At 43.0% G+C, this 16,541-nt stretch overlaps 2 protein-coding genes across 8 annotated transcripts in view; one reads left to right on the forward strand and one right to left on the reverse strand.

The window, feature by feature from the left end:
- Positions 1–11,048, reverse strand: part of kdm1a (lysine (K)-specific demethylase 1a) — an 11,762-nt gene extending 714 nt beyond the window's left edge. The window contains exons 1-22 of one of the 6 annotated variants that reach the window (XM_084012706.1): positions 10,892–10,963; positions 10,046–10,097; positions 9,254–9,547; positions 8,764–8,929; positions 8,372–8,505; positions 8,190–8,268; positions 7,995–8,087; positions 7,716–7,822; positions 7,461–7,542; positions 7,151–7,245; positions 6,184–6,201; positions 5,777–5,919; positions 5,559–5,649; positions 5,163–5,297; positions 3,738–3,811; positions 3,116–3,227; positions 2,866–2,998; positions 2,574–2,761; positions 1,719–1,833; positions 1,467–1,594; positions 781–927; positions 1–335 (exon numbers count right to left, since the gene is read on the reverse strand). The exon at positions 1–335 is cut by the window's left edge and continues 714 nt beyond it. In XM_084012706.1, the coding sequence (XP_083868832.1) occupies positions 135–335; positions 781–927; positions 1,467–1,594; positions 1,719–1,833; positions 2,574–2,761; positions 2,866–2,998; positions 3,116–3,227; positions 3,738–3,811; positions 5,163–5,297; positions 5,559–5,649; positions 5,777–5,919; positions 6,184–6,201; positions 7,151–7,245; positions 7,461–7,542; positions 7,716–7,822; positions 7,995–8,087; positions 8,190–8,268; positions 8,372–8,505; positions 8,764–8,929; positions 9,254–9,547; positions 10,046–10,090 (2,580 nt within the window). In that variant the 5' untranslated portion in view covers positions 10,091–10,097; positions 10,892–10,963 and the 3' untranslated portion in view covers positions 1–134. Of the gene's footprint in view, positions 336–780; positions 928–1,466; positions 1,595–1,718; positions 1,834–2,573; positions 2,762–2,865; positions 2,999–3,115; positions 3,228–3,737; positions 3,812–5,162; positions 5,298–5,558; positions 5,650–5,776; positions 5,920–6,183; positions 6,202–7,150; positions 7,246–7,460; positions 7,543–7,715; positions 7,823–7,994; positions 8,088–8,189; positions 8,269–8,371; positions 8,506–8,763; positions 8,933–9,253; positions 9,548–10,045; positions 10,098–10,891 lie in introns of all 6 variants that reach the window. The other 5 variants (XM_084012707.1, XM_084012705.1, XM_084012710.1 and 2 more) reach the window with 5 other exon arrangements.
- A 257-nt stretch (positions 11,049–11,305) lies between these two features.
- Positions 11,306–15,307, forward strand: tmem30b (transmembrane protein 30B). Of its 2 annotated transcripts, none has more exons than XM_084012741.1 (8): positions 11,306–11,414; positions 11,828–12,037; positions 12,322–12,429; positions 12,539–12,646; positions 12,780–12,870; positions 12,957–13,094; positions 13,352–13,558; positions 14,609–15,307. In XM_084012741.1, exons 2-8 carry the CDS (start codon positions 11,849–11,851, stop codon positions 14,785–14,787), a joined length of 1,020 nt encoding a protein of 339 aa, XP_083868867.1. In that variant the 5' UTR covers positions 11,306–11,414; positions 11,828–11,848; the 3' UTR covers positions 14,788–15,307. The 2 variants fall into 2 exon arrangements, with proteins under 2 accessions (XP_083868867.1, XP_083868868.1); XM_084012742.1 differs by having other exon boundaries at positions 11,344–11,410.
- The last annotated feature ends 1,234 nt before the right edge of the window (positions 15,308–16,541 follow it).

Raw genomic sequence — 16,541 nt, forward strand, 5'->3', positions numbered from 1 at the left:
AGTGTTGTCAGGGACTTCCGAGATCTTTCCTGTACAGAAACATCACCAGTCTGCAGGTCAACATTTCGTTTTCTCTTTAACTGCTATAGTTGTGCCCAGTGAGTCCTGAGTTGGCAGGAACCGGGGAGGCCATTTCAGACGCTGGGGGTGGGCTGAGCCTGCTGAGGGTTGCTGGCGGCTGTGGGAGTGGCCTGTCGAGGAAGCGTGTACATGGCACCCAGGAACTGATCTGCGATGCGTCCGGCCTCGCGGAGCCCGCTGAGCAGGGCGCCGTGGACTGTGGCGGGGTAATTCCTGATGGTGTGTTCCCCGGAGAAGAAGAGACGAGGGACGGGCTGAGAGGAAAAACAAAACAACAACAACAAAAACACTGAGAACGCTGCTGGATTGTTCCATCATAATAAGGAATTAAGAGGAAATATGGGATTGGTGAGAGAAAGAAAAAAAAAAAGAAAAAAAGTGTGGTGGTAAAATGGCAGAGCTCATCAGTCAACTCATAAATATGAGTCAATCAGCATGCCGACATCAAAACAGCCAAAAAAAACATCTGTGTGGAGAATAAACTGCTCTGCTTTGGTTTGGTTGAGTATTGTGGGCAGGCTGGGATGCCTTCTCTCCCTCTCACACACACAAACACACAGACTGACATTCTCACCCAAACACAAACTTAAAGGTTCTTTATATGGGATTCAGAGCATTGAACCAACTTGTAGCTGTTAGCATAGCTGCAAGCCACCGGCTCAGCCGTCTCCCGGTTGAGAGTGGTGTCTGCGTGCTTACCTGCGACGCTCCCGGTATAGCCGGCCCGGGCGTGATGGGTTGCGCCATGAGGTCGTAGTCGTTGCCCGAAGAACCGGCTGCGACATACGAGTAGGAGCCCCGGGCCCACGGGTCCGCACGCCAACGGGTGACCACAGTTTCCTTTGGCTGCCATGACGACAAACAAACAACGCGTACTTCTTAGGAGTTTCCATGATGACATTAGAAGGGACCTGTTAACAGCTGTTCCAACTCTGGCCTCCATGCATATGATTTTACCCCGTTTGAAACCATAAGCAGATGATTTATGATGACGGGTGGTTTGGACACGACTCCGGTGCCTTTCACATGTGCTCGCTGTGTCAAGTTGTGCTGGTTATGGGGGTCGATTCAGGAACGGATTTGACATTCCGCTCAAAGTAGTGGAAAAACCAGAGGAAAACACTAATGACGGAGCTTAAAATCTAAAACCCATCACTGGTTTTCTGTAAACAACAAACAAAATGCAATTGCATTTAAAGCAAGCTGCCAGCTATGTGGAATGTTGTGGACATTGTGTTTGAGGGGAATTCACTATTTGGTATGGGGACTTGGGGTTAAGTTTAAGAAGACTCAAAGGGAAAGACAACATTGATGGTGTGGAAAATGACAACAACAACAATAATGTATGAGGGTCTTATAGTCTTAGACGACGGACAAACGTGTACCTGTGGTACAGCGCTGCTTCCGAATATTCCTTTGAGAATGGCGAGGCAGCGTCCGACAATCACGTCATCGCTGATGTTCTCCATGATGCCAGCCGCCTCGCCGGCCATCAGAGCGAGTAGGATCGGAGCTGAAAAGGAAAAAAAAAAGCAGTTAGAGAATATCTTTGATAGAGAAGCAAAAGGGCATATATGGACAGCAACTCCATCTCAATACCACATTACTCTGCAATGTGAGACTAGATCTCTTCTCACCTTTGTATAAGTTCCAGAAGAGGAAGAGTTCGCCCCGACTTGCTGTGGTGGAGCCGACGTGACCAAACAGGTTGACGCTGGGATCCCAGAACACCCGGTCAAAACACAACACCACCTTCAGACAGGGAGGAGCACAACATCTTTAAATCAATCTCCTCCTCGGAAGCACATTGCAGGTTCAGCACCTTTTTTTTGCTATTATCACTTATGTATGTGTGAATGGGAGAGCGCCCTCTGCTGGGAACCCAGAGTAAGTAGCAGCTCAGATTGCATAATAATGCAGTATTCTCCTCTGTGCTGCAGTAGAAATAGGATAAAGTACTCTGCTGCGGATGATGCTCAGCAACAGAGGGGAGAGAGAGAGAGGACAAGAGCTGGTGGGCCAGGAGTGACGCAGAAGGAGCACTCTGATGCGATTACAAACACACTGGCCAAAAAGCACCTCTCCTTCGCACGCCATCAGACTCCGACTGCTTCTCCACTCTCAAACTTCGTCGCCCTTTCAATCCCATTCTCCATCTTTCTTCTGACCCAGATGTATACCAGGATATGAACGATAAACTAGACAAGGAACCTCAACAAATGATGAATACTCGTTGTTTTGGCCTGCTACCACTGAAGGTCAAGTTCCTAGCACAAGGTCACTGCAGCAGAAAGAGAAGCCGGAGGTCTCTCTAAAGGACTGAAATCCATTCTCTGGCCTGCCACTTGAATGTCAGACTACTCGTGGGTGTCTTGACTATAAGCGTGTTCAGGTTTTACAGTTTGAATCCAGACAAACCAGAATGAGATTCCGTTGCTCGGTTAAGGATAGGAAGGCAGTACGCCCAGTCTAATAAACGCTCAGCATCATACCTTGTTGAGGTTGCCAAAGCCCATCCTCTGTATAGCAGACGTCTTCCACTCCGGCAGCGGGGGAACAAACTGCACGGCGGGGGGCTGCTGCTTCAGCACGCCCAGGGGCAAGGTGCACAGCACGGCGTCGCACTTGTATATGAAGGTCTGCGTCGTAGAGCGAGTGTTGACTGCGATCACCTCGCAGCCTGGACGAAGAAGGGATGAAGAACTGCTTAACACACATCTTTTCACCCACGTGGACGTTAATTATGACATCCATGGTGGTCATAGGTGGCGAAAAGACACGTACCAGAGGCTGTATACCGGACCTGCCGCACCGCTGTGTTTAGTTTGATGTCCAGGCCTTCAGCCAGGGCCACGGGAACACAAGAATAACCATTCCTGACGGTCAGGTGGCTGCCAGTGAACTCAAAGTCATCATCCTGTGGATAAACCAATAACCTGAGTTATTAACTGATGTAATTAAGGAGGTATCTCACAAGTAAACTTGTTATGAACGTGTGTCTTTGGCCATTGTATGTATGCCATCATGTATATACCTGATCCCAATGCTTGAGTGAAAGGGTGGAGAGGGGCGTGGCGTTGGCAAACTCCAAGTTGGCAAAGTGCCAGTCTAGGATCTGCCGATCCCTGGATGACAGGTAAACATCACTGTGGGAAAGAAGGGAAGGAAGGAGATGTGGTGAGACAGGTTTACTCACGCACAAGGTGAAAATACTTCACTCAAAGAGGCACAAATGTAATAATATATATATGGGAACGCATAGTATTAACTTTTTATAAAAAAATGAAAAAGAGCCAAATTACTACAGGACATGCACAGGTGAACATCTGTTGCTAATGGCTGGAGGGCTCCAACAAGCAATTATCTGTTATTACAAAAGGACTGACTATTTTCTCTCCAGCACATAAGCAAATATTGCTTCACCATAGCCATCCAACTTTGCCTGGATGGCTCCTGATTAGAACAATTAATAATAAGTATTCTGGAGATCTACAACAGTGACATTTCCGGCTAATGTACTGCTAACTACATGAAGCACCGTGGGATGTTTATACTGATGGGAAAAAATATGACTAATAGAAACACACGAGAGGTGAACGTGTGGGCATTTCTAAGGACAAAAATAGAGATTAAAAAACTTCAGAAGTATTGCTTACCTGGGCGGATTGGCCTCCAGCTCCTGCAGCTTCTCCTCCAGCTTCACCTGCAGCTCCACCAACTCGTCGTACTCCTACACAGGCAGACAGCGGGAACACGGTCACACGTCATTTAGCATCAGAGCAAGAATAAACATTCCAATTAGTTTATGATTAATACATATTTATCACAATTAAATATCAAATTAAAACTAATGGAGGAAAAGGGTTCACACCTTTAGACAAGTGTCTTGACAACTCGTTCACGTGACTGACTGATTTATTCTTTTAATTAAAATGATTACAATTGGTTCTCAAAATGATATTGCGCATCACTCTGAACTGGTGGCAGACAGGAGCTGATGAAGTCTTTAACTAGGTGTGTATGTATCGCATGAGTGTATGTGTGTGTTCACACAAGGTACACACCCAGAGGGTTTCAGGTCATGGATAAGGACAAGCAGCCCTGACAGAAAAGGGCTGACTCAACCTGGTTGTCGGTTCACCACGACAGACCCAGCTACAGCAGCAGTAGAGTCTGGTAATACCACCTACCACGCCAGGCCTCCGTCACAGCTACACCACGTCAAGTCTAAAAAACCTGGGAAAATACTACGAAAAATGGCAAGAATACTGGAAAACATCCCAGCAAAAAAGATCCCAACACAGCCTTAAAATCGTGTTGTGCAGTGTAGTCGTGCATGACCTGAGCGTGCACGCACGCTTCAGTGCTCATTCTGCCTAGCTGAGACCGTGTGCACATCCTGGACATAAAGACCGTCGGACCGTGATTCAGAGCCTTGAAGTGGTTTCTCAGACAGCGGATGGGTAGCAGACGAGTCCAGTTCAGACACCAGCTGTGTTTAAACCAACTTAAAAAACCTCCTTCTAAAATACACACATAGCAGTAGCGGAGGTGATTTATCTGAAGCAAAAATAAAACAGCAGCGCTCGCTCTAATAATACATCCTGCCGAGGCATTAAACCACTTAAACACAGCCTGTCTGGTTGACTTGGAGAGCGCGGCATTAAACTTCTGTGAGGCATCCACCCTGACTTGGTAGTCCATAAAATATCCAGCGTACATGCTAGTACAAATAATTTAATCTTCAGGGCAGGTACAACTAAAAATCAACAAATGGAATAATATTGCTTCAAAACTACAGCAACATACACTATGCGACGCCCACAACACCACAAAGACAGTTTGAAATAGTCCACTTTTAAACCCAACTCCCTCCACGGGAGTATTTTAAGTCCTTCAGCCTGGAAGTAATGAAAGAGTCACATAGGAATCTCTTCTGGGCAACAACCAGTCTAGATAACTGCCCACAGCTTGTGCATATTTGTAGGACGCTTAAAGTGATGTAAGAACACCATTTTGACACTTTTTTTCTGATCACATTTGTCTTTTTTTCTTTTGTGAAAGACAGTATTTGAGCTCACTTTGCAGAGTGCAGTGAGGTCACGGTGCTTGCTCTTCACCAGGAACTCGGCTGTGATGTCTCGGGGTGGTTTGACTTCGCTGGCCTCTTTGTGCTGCTGATGGAGCTCCTTAACCCGTTCCTTAGTGGTCACCATCTAAAAAGGAGGTGGGGGGGAAAGACAGGAAGGGTTAGGAAGTCATGAAGATGGAAAACTCAATATTAATGAAATGGGTAACCCTAAAAAAAATGGCTTCTGCAGAGGAATCAGGTTTAGTCCCCGACTTTAAAGCGATGTTTCTTCACTACTTGGTGTGCAAGTTAAGTCTTGTGGTTGGAAATTCTGGCACCATCAACGTGATGGCATTATAAAATGTGTTTAGGATTCCTGCCGCCCACACCAAGAATCTGCACTCACCTTGTTGAGAAGGTCCCTGAGGTCTTCCTGAGTCTTTACAATCTTCTTCCAGTGTTCTATCTGCTCATCTTTTACATGCTTCTCCTGCAGCCTGCACACACACAATAATATGATTAGTGTTTGTGTGTGTGCACGTCTCTGCATTGGGTAAACACGCGCAAGACACATCTTGTATGCATCTCCCGTGTGTGAGCTCATGTAGTGTGCATTGCACTCACTGTATGACCACCTCCAGGGCTTGTCCCAGAGAAACAGGTTTGTTGTTGAGGAAGTTGAAGTCCAGCTGGTGGCTGAGAAAGGAGGTGGCCTCCAGCAACCTGTTGAACTCTTGCTCCACCATCTCGTCTTTTTCTTTCGGCACCTGGACACACAATCACACCACAAGGACACCGGAGCATCAGCCACAATAATGACAGCAGTGATGGAAGCTATTGCCATACTTGCTATGCCAGACTCAACTTAAATACTAAAAGGATTATTTGTGATGTTTTGATGTCATTTATAACCACTCTGTGACTATTTCCTCTCTTAGTGGGACATGCATTTTAGTCACTGATTCACAAATATAAGCAGAAGAATCATAGGGAAGGAAAGTCATAAATAAAGTAAATCAACCAATACGTACACTTGTGCAACGTTCACCCTGGTGTAGTTCACCAAAGGATTAACATGAAAGATTTAGAGAAGACAAGAGGGAAGCAGGGGGGGGGGGGGGGGGGGGGGAGAGAACATATTACATAAGCACAACTTTAACGTCAAACAGGTTTGCACAAAAGTAAAACATGGCCATTTAATTTGCCTTCCTCCGGCAGAGGAGGAAACCAGTTACACATGATGTGGGTGCTTCAAGAGCCCTGCTGGCCGGTCTCTACCCCGAACATGAACCTAAACATCAGACTACTGTTGCTGCAACTTGACGGACGTCACACAAACCAGGGGAAAACACTGTTTATTTCCATATTAAAAGGCATTAGGCTACATCGACTTTCTGGTCTGCTCCGCTCTGAGAGGAATCGGAGCTGTTGTTGATGACACGCAAGGGTAAGCAGTTAAACGAATCCACCATTCATTGTATTTTTGTGGCTCATGGAAAGCCAGATCCCTGCCTCGGGACAACACCAGAGCTTGGAGAACAGCTATAAACCCAGACATGGAGCACTTGTGTGCCAAGAGAGAACCCTTGTGCAACAACTTCTGTTAAAAAGGGAAGTCAACAACACAAAGTCCCCTTTTGAAGAAAAAAAATGTAATTTGGATACACATGTTTAATGCGGCTGTAGCCAGAAGTCAGCTGTTTGATCATCGCTAAAAATGTCAGTGTGACTGAAGCAGTTACATATTTTTTTTGGCATCAGCTGACTGGAGGAAATGACATGGCCCTGCTGCCATCTATCAAACTATTAAGTATTTCTTGGCATTGCTAGTAAAAAGGGGATATTTTTGCAAATAACTACAAATAGAAGCCTTTTTACAACTACTGTAAGTATTTAATTGCTCATAAGTTATTTCCAGATTCTACTTGTTTGGATGAGAAAACCCCGAGGAGCTCGACTATGGCAGGATAGAGGATTAAGAAATGTCATTATACTCACAGCCTGGCCGTTGGCTTCATACAGTGGACACTTCTGTTTGATCTTGGCAAGCTCCATGTTAACCTGCTTGCTGATCACTGCCATTGGATTCCCTCCTGAAGTACACACATACACACACACACATGCTTGACAATGACACAGTGTAAACCTGGACAATAACACCCTCTACGGGTCACTCTAAGTAACTGTAGATCCTCTGCATACCATCATCCGTCACGATTAGATCCGGAAGGTTCAAAGGATGCTTTGACTTGTCATTAACTTGTGGCAGTGTTACATATTGACATAAAGAACTGGATGGGACTCTTACCCAGGCCTGTCACAACCATGGCTCCCAGATCAGCAACATAGTTGCCCTTCCTAAATGTTGCCACTCTTCCCCCGACGCGGTCCTGCATGGGAAAAGCAAGTTTAATTCACTCGATTTATTATCATCTAACCCCTTAGAAAACAGATACATGTATATGTGTTTAAAGGGTGGCACTAAGCTCACAATGCTATCAATTATACAAACCACAAATATGGCTGAAATAACAACAGATTCATAGATCTGTTGGTGACCTACCCTGGCCTCCAATACTGTAACATCCATCCCGAAGCTCTGCAGCTGCCTGGCTGCAGCGAGGCCAGACACGCCTCCACCAATGACTATAACTTTCCCCGTCTTCTTAGCTGCAACAACAAGCAGGGATTACATTAATTGGGTATCCTCACGCTACTGACCATTCCCAAGGTCAGTGTCTCTGAAGGATGTTTGCTTTCAACCAAAGTGGCTCGTAGAACACATGAATTGTAGCTAGTGGGTGTTGTTATTTGACCAGTGCTATGAATGAAGCAAACTTACTGGGTAAAGGCTTGACCCTCTTGTAAATGCCGAAGTTAATCAGGCCGTGCCTTTCCAAGTAGCTGTGTATTCTGTGGACCAGCACAGCATCACCTAAAGAGAAACAAAAGCTCAGAAAATCATGTAGGACTACAAACTCCTCAAAAAAGGAAAATAATTAAAATGTAGGGGAAAAAAGTTGAATTCAATGCTCACTATTGTATGGAGCTTCAAGTTGCTGTGCTGTGGCCTCAAATGTCAGCTGGATTTTAGGGTTGTCCAGCCACAGTTGGAGCTGTATGAGGTTAATATAAATTAAGATACAGTAGGTACATATGTTTAAAAGCAATAGCCCTTCCTTTTTTTACACAAAGGTATGCGTCCACACTTGCACTTACTGTACGATTGCGGATGTAGAGGAAGACCTTCTGAGTCTGCTGGGGGCCGCTGATGATATCAGGGAAACAAGCGGCCTCCTGCGATGTCATACGGTCGTGAGGAAGACGGCTCTGGAAAGCAGCTCCTTCTACACCTAAAAATAAACACATATATCACTATTGACGGCATTGACTGTCGTTTAGGATTGGTTTAAAACTAAAAGGAGCGCGCAATCATCGAAAATTGAACACAGAGTAAATTACCAGACTGTGAAAGACACAGTTAGTAGAGATGAATCTCTTAATGCTCGCCTAAGGAAAATATCAGACTTTATATGACACATTTGAAATGTGTTTCCTCAACAACATCAGTTTCAATTCACTGTTTTGTCTGCATCGAGTTTCAGGCTGACCAGATGGCTCCTCTGGTTCACTGTCATTCTCTTCCTCCGGCGGTGGAGGTGGTGGAGGGATGACCTGCTTCCTCTCTTTCTCTGCCTTGGCATTCCTCTCCTCCTCAGAATAATATTCATCCTCAGACAGATTGGCCAGGCTCTCGTCCATCTCGCGGTACTCCACCTGCAACGGTGGGCACAATAAAAGCATCATTAAAACCAGCGTTGCGATCAATCGGTCGGTGTGCTCCCACGTCATTACAGTAGATGTGCCAAAACCTCTTCTGGGATCAAGAAACAAATACCACGAACATCATGCTGCAAATACGATGATACATTACCTCTTTTGCTGAACCTGTGACTTCAGATAGATAACATTGTGTCCTTTAAAGTAAACAAATGGTCATAGAATACAGTGAAATCTGCCACTGCCAAATTTCACTCATACCAGTTTTGGCAACATCTTTTCCTCCCGGAGTGGGAGGATTCACAACCCTTAAATATTTACTTTTGCTCGCTTGCGCCGACTCGTTCGGCGAACTTCAGCTGCGTCTTGGTCTGCCCCCCCAGGGCCCGCTTGGTGAGGCAGAGGGGCTCCTCCAGGTTCCCCACTAGGGGACGACCTCTCCTTTTTCTTTACATCCATGGGGCCTGCAGCTGAGGCCGACGGACCTGTCTGGGCATCAGAAACTGGCGCCCTATCGCCTCCCGCTGCTACTGCAGAAGCTGCAGAGGAGGAGGACGAGGAGCCAGCATCTGACTTCTTGCTCGACAGCATCATGGAGGATGTTGGAGGCCTCTCCTGAACAAAAGGGGAGAATAGAAATGTTATGGAAGCCAACAATATGAAACACACAGCAAGCCCAGAGGGAAATGGTTGAAATTTGAATATTCAAAATAGCATTTTAATGAAAACAGATTACAAAATATCCATAAAAGAAAAGATGAAAATGATGACGTGTTGGTTGTGCGTGCTGAAAAACAACCAAAAACAAAATTGGTGCCTTTTGTGACATTCCTAAATGTGTTCAAAAATAAAATAGAAAACCTACAGAATTTTATCCACATACTAGGGGTTTTCTCACAATTTAACTCCTGGTAGAAATAATAGTTTACAACAACAATGTCAGCTGGTCACTTTGCCGTTGGGGGCAGTGAATGCACCTGCAACAAAAGGCTAATGGCCACCAGACTGTCTGGCTTCGGGAGAAGCTTCACCCCACCAAAAAATGTCCCATCCCATGTTAACTGTGCATGAATGGCATGATTTATGAAATGAGAGCTCCATGGTAACAATAACCTTGTCTTGTTTTACCCATTTCTCCGTGCACCTGGTAATATCCATTCAAACACTAAGAAATGAAGACAGAACCAGAAAGATGGTTACGAACAGGTCCAACTGGACAGCAACGTTGGCCTTTCACATTACATCCATCCATTTGTTTGTTTTTGCAAACCTGTCAGCAAATATCCTGTGAATATTACAAGACAATCAGATAAAAGAATGTACGTTATTCTCACCGTAGTTCACTGGTTGACAAGGACTTAGCCGAGTGAGAATAGCCAGGAGAGAACAGATGAACGTGTGCCCGTATCAACCCTGGTGTTTGCTTAATTCATTTAAACAGGACAGCCGTTAAGCATTCACCTTCATTGTGCCGAGACCGTTAACGTTACCGGCTCCTACATTGCCATTCGGACCACTTTTATTAGCTAGCAAGTTACATGCGAAGCTAGCAGCAGAATGTTAGCTACGGCTATCTACGTTAGCTTTCGTTTGCTAACGTTGTTCTCGGCAGCTAGTAACTTGCATATACCACAGGTGACTACAATGTTATATTCGTTGAACGCGATTGCAACGAAAGCTGCATTGCGATCGTGGATTGGATCGCTTCTAAATGCGTTTCCTTTCAAAGGCATATAACGAGAACATGCTATGCTAGCTAGCGGCGCTAACAATGAGCCCTGGCTAGCAGCAACAGTGGCACAGTAGCAGGTGCGACCTACTAGTGGACAAGAAAGCTTCGCTTCCACATGGATCTGCGTCCATAGAGTGGCCGAACGTGAGACACACTCATCTACTCCAGCGATCGTTGTTTTGTTTTTAATAAAGGAGCATTAAATATTTTAAAAATATTAATATTACCTTCAGTCCTCCGAAGATGTCAACACAAAGACGGCAGAGCAGCAGGTCTCCTTTCAATGAACTCCTTCGTGATTGGTAGATCGAAGCGTTACCCAATACCACGCCGTGACACGATTGGTCAAAATAACTGTCAATCCAAAAAGTAGGCAGGACTTTAATACTGGGGGCTACTGCAGTTGAACTTTTTTTTCTACGCTCATTAATGCAGAATATGTATCAAACATATCGCGATTACTTTTCAGGTATAAAAGTAAAAAAAATAAAAATAAACAACTAAATTGGGTCAAAGTTTCCTTATGTTGCTGTTCGGGATCCAGCGTTTCCGCCCCGCTTATCTTCCGTTTGTGGAGAAACGACGAACACTGTGTGACGTCAGTCTGTAGGACGAGGAGAGTGTGCGCGCGCGAGTAGGGTGGGGGTAGACAGGTAAAGGTGAGCTTCCCCGTCGCGCCTTCTAACTACACCGGGAAGCATACCGACGTTTTGTTGACTCCATTGTTTCTCCATTTTAAGCCGACTGTGCGTAAGTAACAACTCAAATATAGATGCAAATCTTTAATGTATATATGTGTGCCTCGCTTTAACCGTTAACGTTACCAACTAGTTTTAAAGTAAGCGACACGTTTCTCTGCGTTTCGCTACCAGCCAAACCGGTTGTTGTTGGAATGGTTGAGATTAGGCAGGATTTTTGTGTGTGGTGGGAAGCCTTTTGGGGATGGGCTGGGCTGCTCTTTGTTTAAAATAACTCATACAAACTATTGCAGCTGTATGCAACTGTCCTACATTAAATAAAATTGAACTCTTTAAGTATTAGAAATGGCGAAAGTAAAGGTTGGTTCAGCTAGGTTATAAAGAGAGTGTTTAACATGTTTGCCATGGCTGTTGTATAAGAAGCAGTGCATATTACAAACTGGTGATTAACAATCTATCCAACAGAACAACAACAACACACAAAAAATGGTGAAGCAAGAGCAGGAGTTAGCCAACCGGCCTGACAACACTGCCTTCACTCAGCAGAGGCTTCCGGCATGGCAGCCAATGCTCTCAGCTGGCATCGTCATCCCAGGGTTCGTCCTCATCGGCCTGGCATTCATCGGTATCGGCATCGCTCTCTTTGTCACTTCCCGGAGCATCCAGGTGTTGGAGGTATGACTCTGACCGTTGAACACACAAATCAGTTGGCCGGCATGCCGACTCACATAATCACAATAATATGTGTAAACTGAGTGGAAGTGCAAACAATTTATGTCAATATATGAAAAGAATCCATGTTTTCAGCGTTGAGATGAAAGAAATTGGCTTACACGCCATATTCCTCATAGACACATGTCACTTGTAAGCGATACCGTACTGAGTTTAAACACCCGATGGCAACAGGTGTTGTAGCCGTCAATAATTAATAATCCTCTTTCTTGTTCTTCCCTACACAGCTCGACTACACTGGGGTTGACCCAGGCTCACCATGCTTCAGGTGCACTGATCCTGATGTCAAGAATTGTGTGTGCCAGCTGGACTTCACCATTGACACTCTATTTAAGGTTGCGTTGGAGTTCGGATTCACACGCATGCAAATAGTAATTTAGTCGATCTTTACCCCTGCCACTCACCCATGGCTGTTTTTTTTTTTACTCTTGTTTACATCCACAGGGACCGGTGTTCTTTTATTATGGTTTGTCCAACTACTTCCAGAACTACAGACAGTACGGTGTGTCCAAAGATGATGACCAGCTGTCTGGAGACCTGGATCACTTTACTGTGAGTTTACAACATTGGATATTCAAGGGGAAAAGAACTCAACAATGTCATGCCGTTGCCCATCTGTTATCTAAACAAGAATTTCAGTGTATTTATTTGAGCAATGAAAACAGTATCTGTGTCTGCCCTGAAGAGTCCCAGTGACACCTGTGCACCCTATGAATATGACAGCAAGAACAAGCCAATTGTACCATGTGGATCAATAGCAAACAGCATGTTCAATGGTATGTAAGGACATTTTAAAATTAATCTGGAATTCTTTCTGCAGTGTTAAGGAAGTATCAATTGTTGTTTTTGCTTTATTTTGAAGATACCTTCAAGCTGTATCAGAACATCAATGGGGCGAAGAAGCTGGTGCCCTTTGATGGAAAAGGGATTGCTTGGTGGACGGACTACAATGTCAAATACAGAAATCCCAGTATCACACCTCTGAAGAACGCATTCAACGGTAGCAACTGACTTGACCATGACTGTCTCGTTTAATCTGTGTGCTAGCACTTAGTCTTTTTAATCAGGGATTCCCAGTCTACTCAAAATAAAATGGGTGCCCACACAGCTTTAACAGAAAGTAAAGGAGTTGTATTGAAGGGAGTTTGATTATTTTGGATGAAAGAAATACTATAATGGGCCCTTTTTTAGGTGAAATCACATTTGAAATGACATGAATTTAATGTTTCGTGACTGATTCAAAGTTTTGATTTCCAGGTACGGTGAAGCCTATATTTTGGCCCAGACCTGCTTACGAGTTGGACCCCTCAGACCCCAATAACAACGGCTTCATCAATCAAGATTTCCTTGTGTGGATGAGGAGGGCGGCCTTGCCAGATTTCCGAAAGCTGTATCGACGAATTACAGAGGGTGATTACGCACAGGGTCTGCCAGCTGGAAACTTCTCCCTTGAAATTGCCTACAGTATCCTTTTATACACTTAACAGGTTCTGGGATGATTTTAAGGATGGTGCTTAAGGGTATGGGCAGTTATGTTTGTTAAGCATGTGTCCAGTGTTTAAAGGTTACACTAGTTGTTGTTAAATTGTGTTAAATCAAGATGTGCCTGCTGGCAAGAAATGTGTTTATATGGTGGATAAGAGCAAAATTATCTAACGCATGCAAAGGGTGAGAAGTTATTCAAACACATAGCTGTGTTGATGTGTGTTACTGACTGGCACCATATTGTGTTGTGTTATAACACGAGTAGGTCAGTATAACTTGTTTAACCGGTTGGGTGTGGCTCTTTTTTTACCAGTGCAGAGTGAACACAATGACTCGGGAGTTCCTTGAATTAAAAAAACAGGCAAATTTTCTGATGCAAGTAAATGTGCTAGGCAAATAATCTTTTCACAATTGATTGTCTTGTGAAGCCTATGCAAATACCTAAGGCATGTTTTGTTTTGCTGCAAGGAGCCCGTAGCCCCCCCTCCCAAATTGATATCCCTTAACTACACACAAATACTCATTACTCAATGCACATCATACAATTTCAGTTGGTTGTCTTTTTCTACAGTATAATTCATGACAGTAGACACCAAGTTGTCACTGTGAAATTATCATTGAGTGATGATGCAGATTAAAAACAGATTACTTTGAGTGGTAATGCAGTGTGAAACGTATTGCTTTGAACATTTTGCACTGTACTAAGTGATTAGAATAATGTATCTGTGATGGATTATACAGCTCCAGAAAGTTGTGTGTCTGCTTTCTGATTTTGATATATTGTTGAAATGAATGGAGGCCAAATTCTTTCAAAACTACATTCAAATTTAAAACTCAGTTAAGTGTTTAAGAATTCATTATTAAGAGTAAAATTGGGTTAAAATGTGCAAAAACATGTTAAATACAGAATGTTATGGCAGTTTTCTATATTCACTGATTCAGTGACTATATTGGCACATTTTTTTTTGTCTTTTGTTATCTTATTGGCTTCCATTTTTCCTCTATATCCTTAACATTTTTTTCTCCCAGACTATCCTGTTATGAGCTTCGACGGGAGAAAGAAGGTGGTGTTGAGCAACGTGTCTTGGATGGGTGGCAAGAACGAGTTCCTGGGCATTGCCTACCTTGTGATTGGTTCGATGTGTGTCTTGATGTCCATAGTCATGCTCATTGTCTATGCTAAATTCAAGTTTCCTGAGGAAGACTGAGTGCCTGGTCATGTCACCATATCAAAATCTTTTCCTTTTCCCCCCTTTTACTCAATGGGATAATGAGAGCATAGTACGACGCTCACACAAAGAGGAATATGGAGCTGGATTCCATTTATGTACATGTTATCCTGAAGACATGTAAGCACATTTATGAAATTAGGCTCTGCTGATTGCAAAAACACTGAACAATCGGCTACTATTCATTGCTAGTGGAGTAGCTATAAGAGGTGAGTCTTAAATTTGTGCATTTCACCAGCACGAACAGAGCTGCCTCCTCATTTTAGGTCAGTAATAATATTAAAGCCATAGACTATTTGCCATATGAAACTGGATGAGATTTTTACTGGATTGTGTCATTTGTGTAGTGTATTAGCTTTTAAATAATGATGTAAAATGTGGGAATATAAACTCAGGGATCTGGTGTACAGGCTATGTATGCTTATGTTTTAACTCATACAATTGTTTCAGAGATTTTACTTCATGTTGATATTTATTTAATAAAACAAAATCAAAACCATTCCTCTCTGTTTTGACGGTTATATTCCACATGCAACATCATTTTTAACAGTCTATGATGAATAATATGGAAATGTTGGCTTTATGCTATCCATCGGCAAATATGTTATCCCCCAATAACTTCTTTATTATGAGTCCAAGGTGCTCTCAATTCAGTTTTTCAATATTTTAGACTTTATATGTCTGCCTTCTCAGCTGCATAAGTCCAAACTCCTGGTACTCTTTGTTCTTGGTGGGTCTTTAGGTTTATATAAATATGTCGAAGTGATAAACTACGGAAGCGTATTGTATTCACTTGAGTAATTTTTTTTTTGGGTTTGTTTTTTGGAGTAATTATTCCTGTTTTTCTGAGTAATTTATTTCTGTGGTCTGTTTTTCTGAGTAATTTTTTTTTGGTCTGTTTTTCTGAGTAATTTTTTTTTGTTTGGTTGTTTTTCTGACTAATTATTTTTCCTGATTTTCTGAGTAATTCTTTTCCTGTTTTTCGGAGTAATTTATTTTCTGTTTTTCGTGGTAATTTTTTTTCTGTTTTTCGTGGTAATTTTTTTTCTGTTTTTCGGAGTAATTTTTTTTCTGAATTATCGCGATACTTCGAACTCCCGCGAGAACCTCCAACCTGCTAGTGACTCCCATGGACCTGTAGTGACTCCTGCATACACATGCCCCATCTTCAGCTATTCAGCCGCAAATTCCTCAGGTGCCTGCGTAAAGTGGATACACTTATGGTAATACCATCTATATGACTCAAAGACAGGACTATCTCCCAGTGTCTTAATCCCAGATCAAAGTAGAACTTGATCAAACTAAACAAGTCGTTCATGTTGGCCTCCATTATCGAGCTTTCACAAAGGAATGAATGCGTCTATTGTTTCAAATGCTGTCTAAACTCAGAAAAAAAATTATTCAGAAAATCAGAAAAAAATTACTCTGAAAAACAGAAAAAAAAAAAAAAAATACTCCGAAAAACAGACGAAAAAAAAAATTACTCAGAAAAACAGACCAAAAAATTAATTACTCAGAAAAACAGACCAAAGAAATAAATTACTCAGAAAAACAGACCAAAGAAATAAATTACTCAGAAAAACAGAAATAATTACTCCAAAAAACAAACCAAAATAAATTACTCAAGTGAATGCAATACGCTTCCGTACGTAATAAACAACATTTTATGAGGTTCATTAAAAATGTAATGTATATTAATGCATCCATTCATGATAGCATGAGTCTGCAAAAAA

This window comes from Eutrigla gurnardus, assembly GCF_963514095.1.
Source record: "Eutrigla gurnardus genome assembly, chromosome: 7".
NCBI classification, from domain to species: Eukaryota; Metazoa; Chordata; class Actinopteri; order Perciformes; family Triglidae; genus Eutrigla; species Eutrigla gurnardus.

Bases quoted from the DNA above. Each gene is read 5' to 3' on its own strand.
- tmem30b (XM_084012741.1), top strand. From the start codon at position 11,849: ATGGTGAAGCAAGAGCAGGAGTTAGCCAACCGGCCTGACAACACTGCC. The intron at 13,095-13,351 runs GTAGCAACTGAC...TTTGATTTCCAG, and splicing joins TCTGAAGAACGCATTCAACG to GTACGGTGAAGCCTATATTT. The intron at 13,559-14,608 runs GTATCCTTTTAT...TTTTTCTCCCAG, and splicing joins CTCCCTTGAAATTGCCTACA to ACTATCCTGTTATGAGCTTC.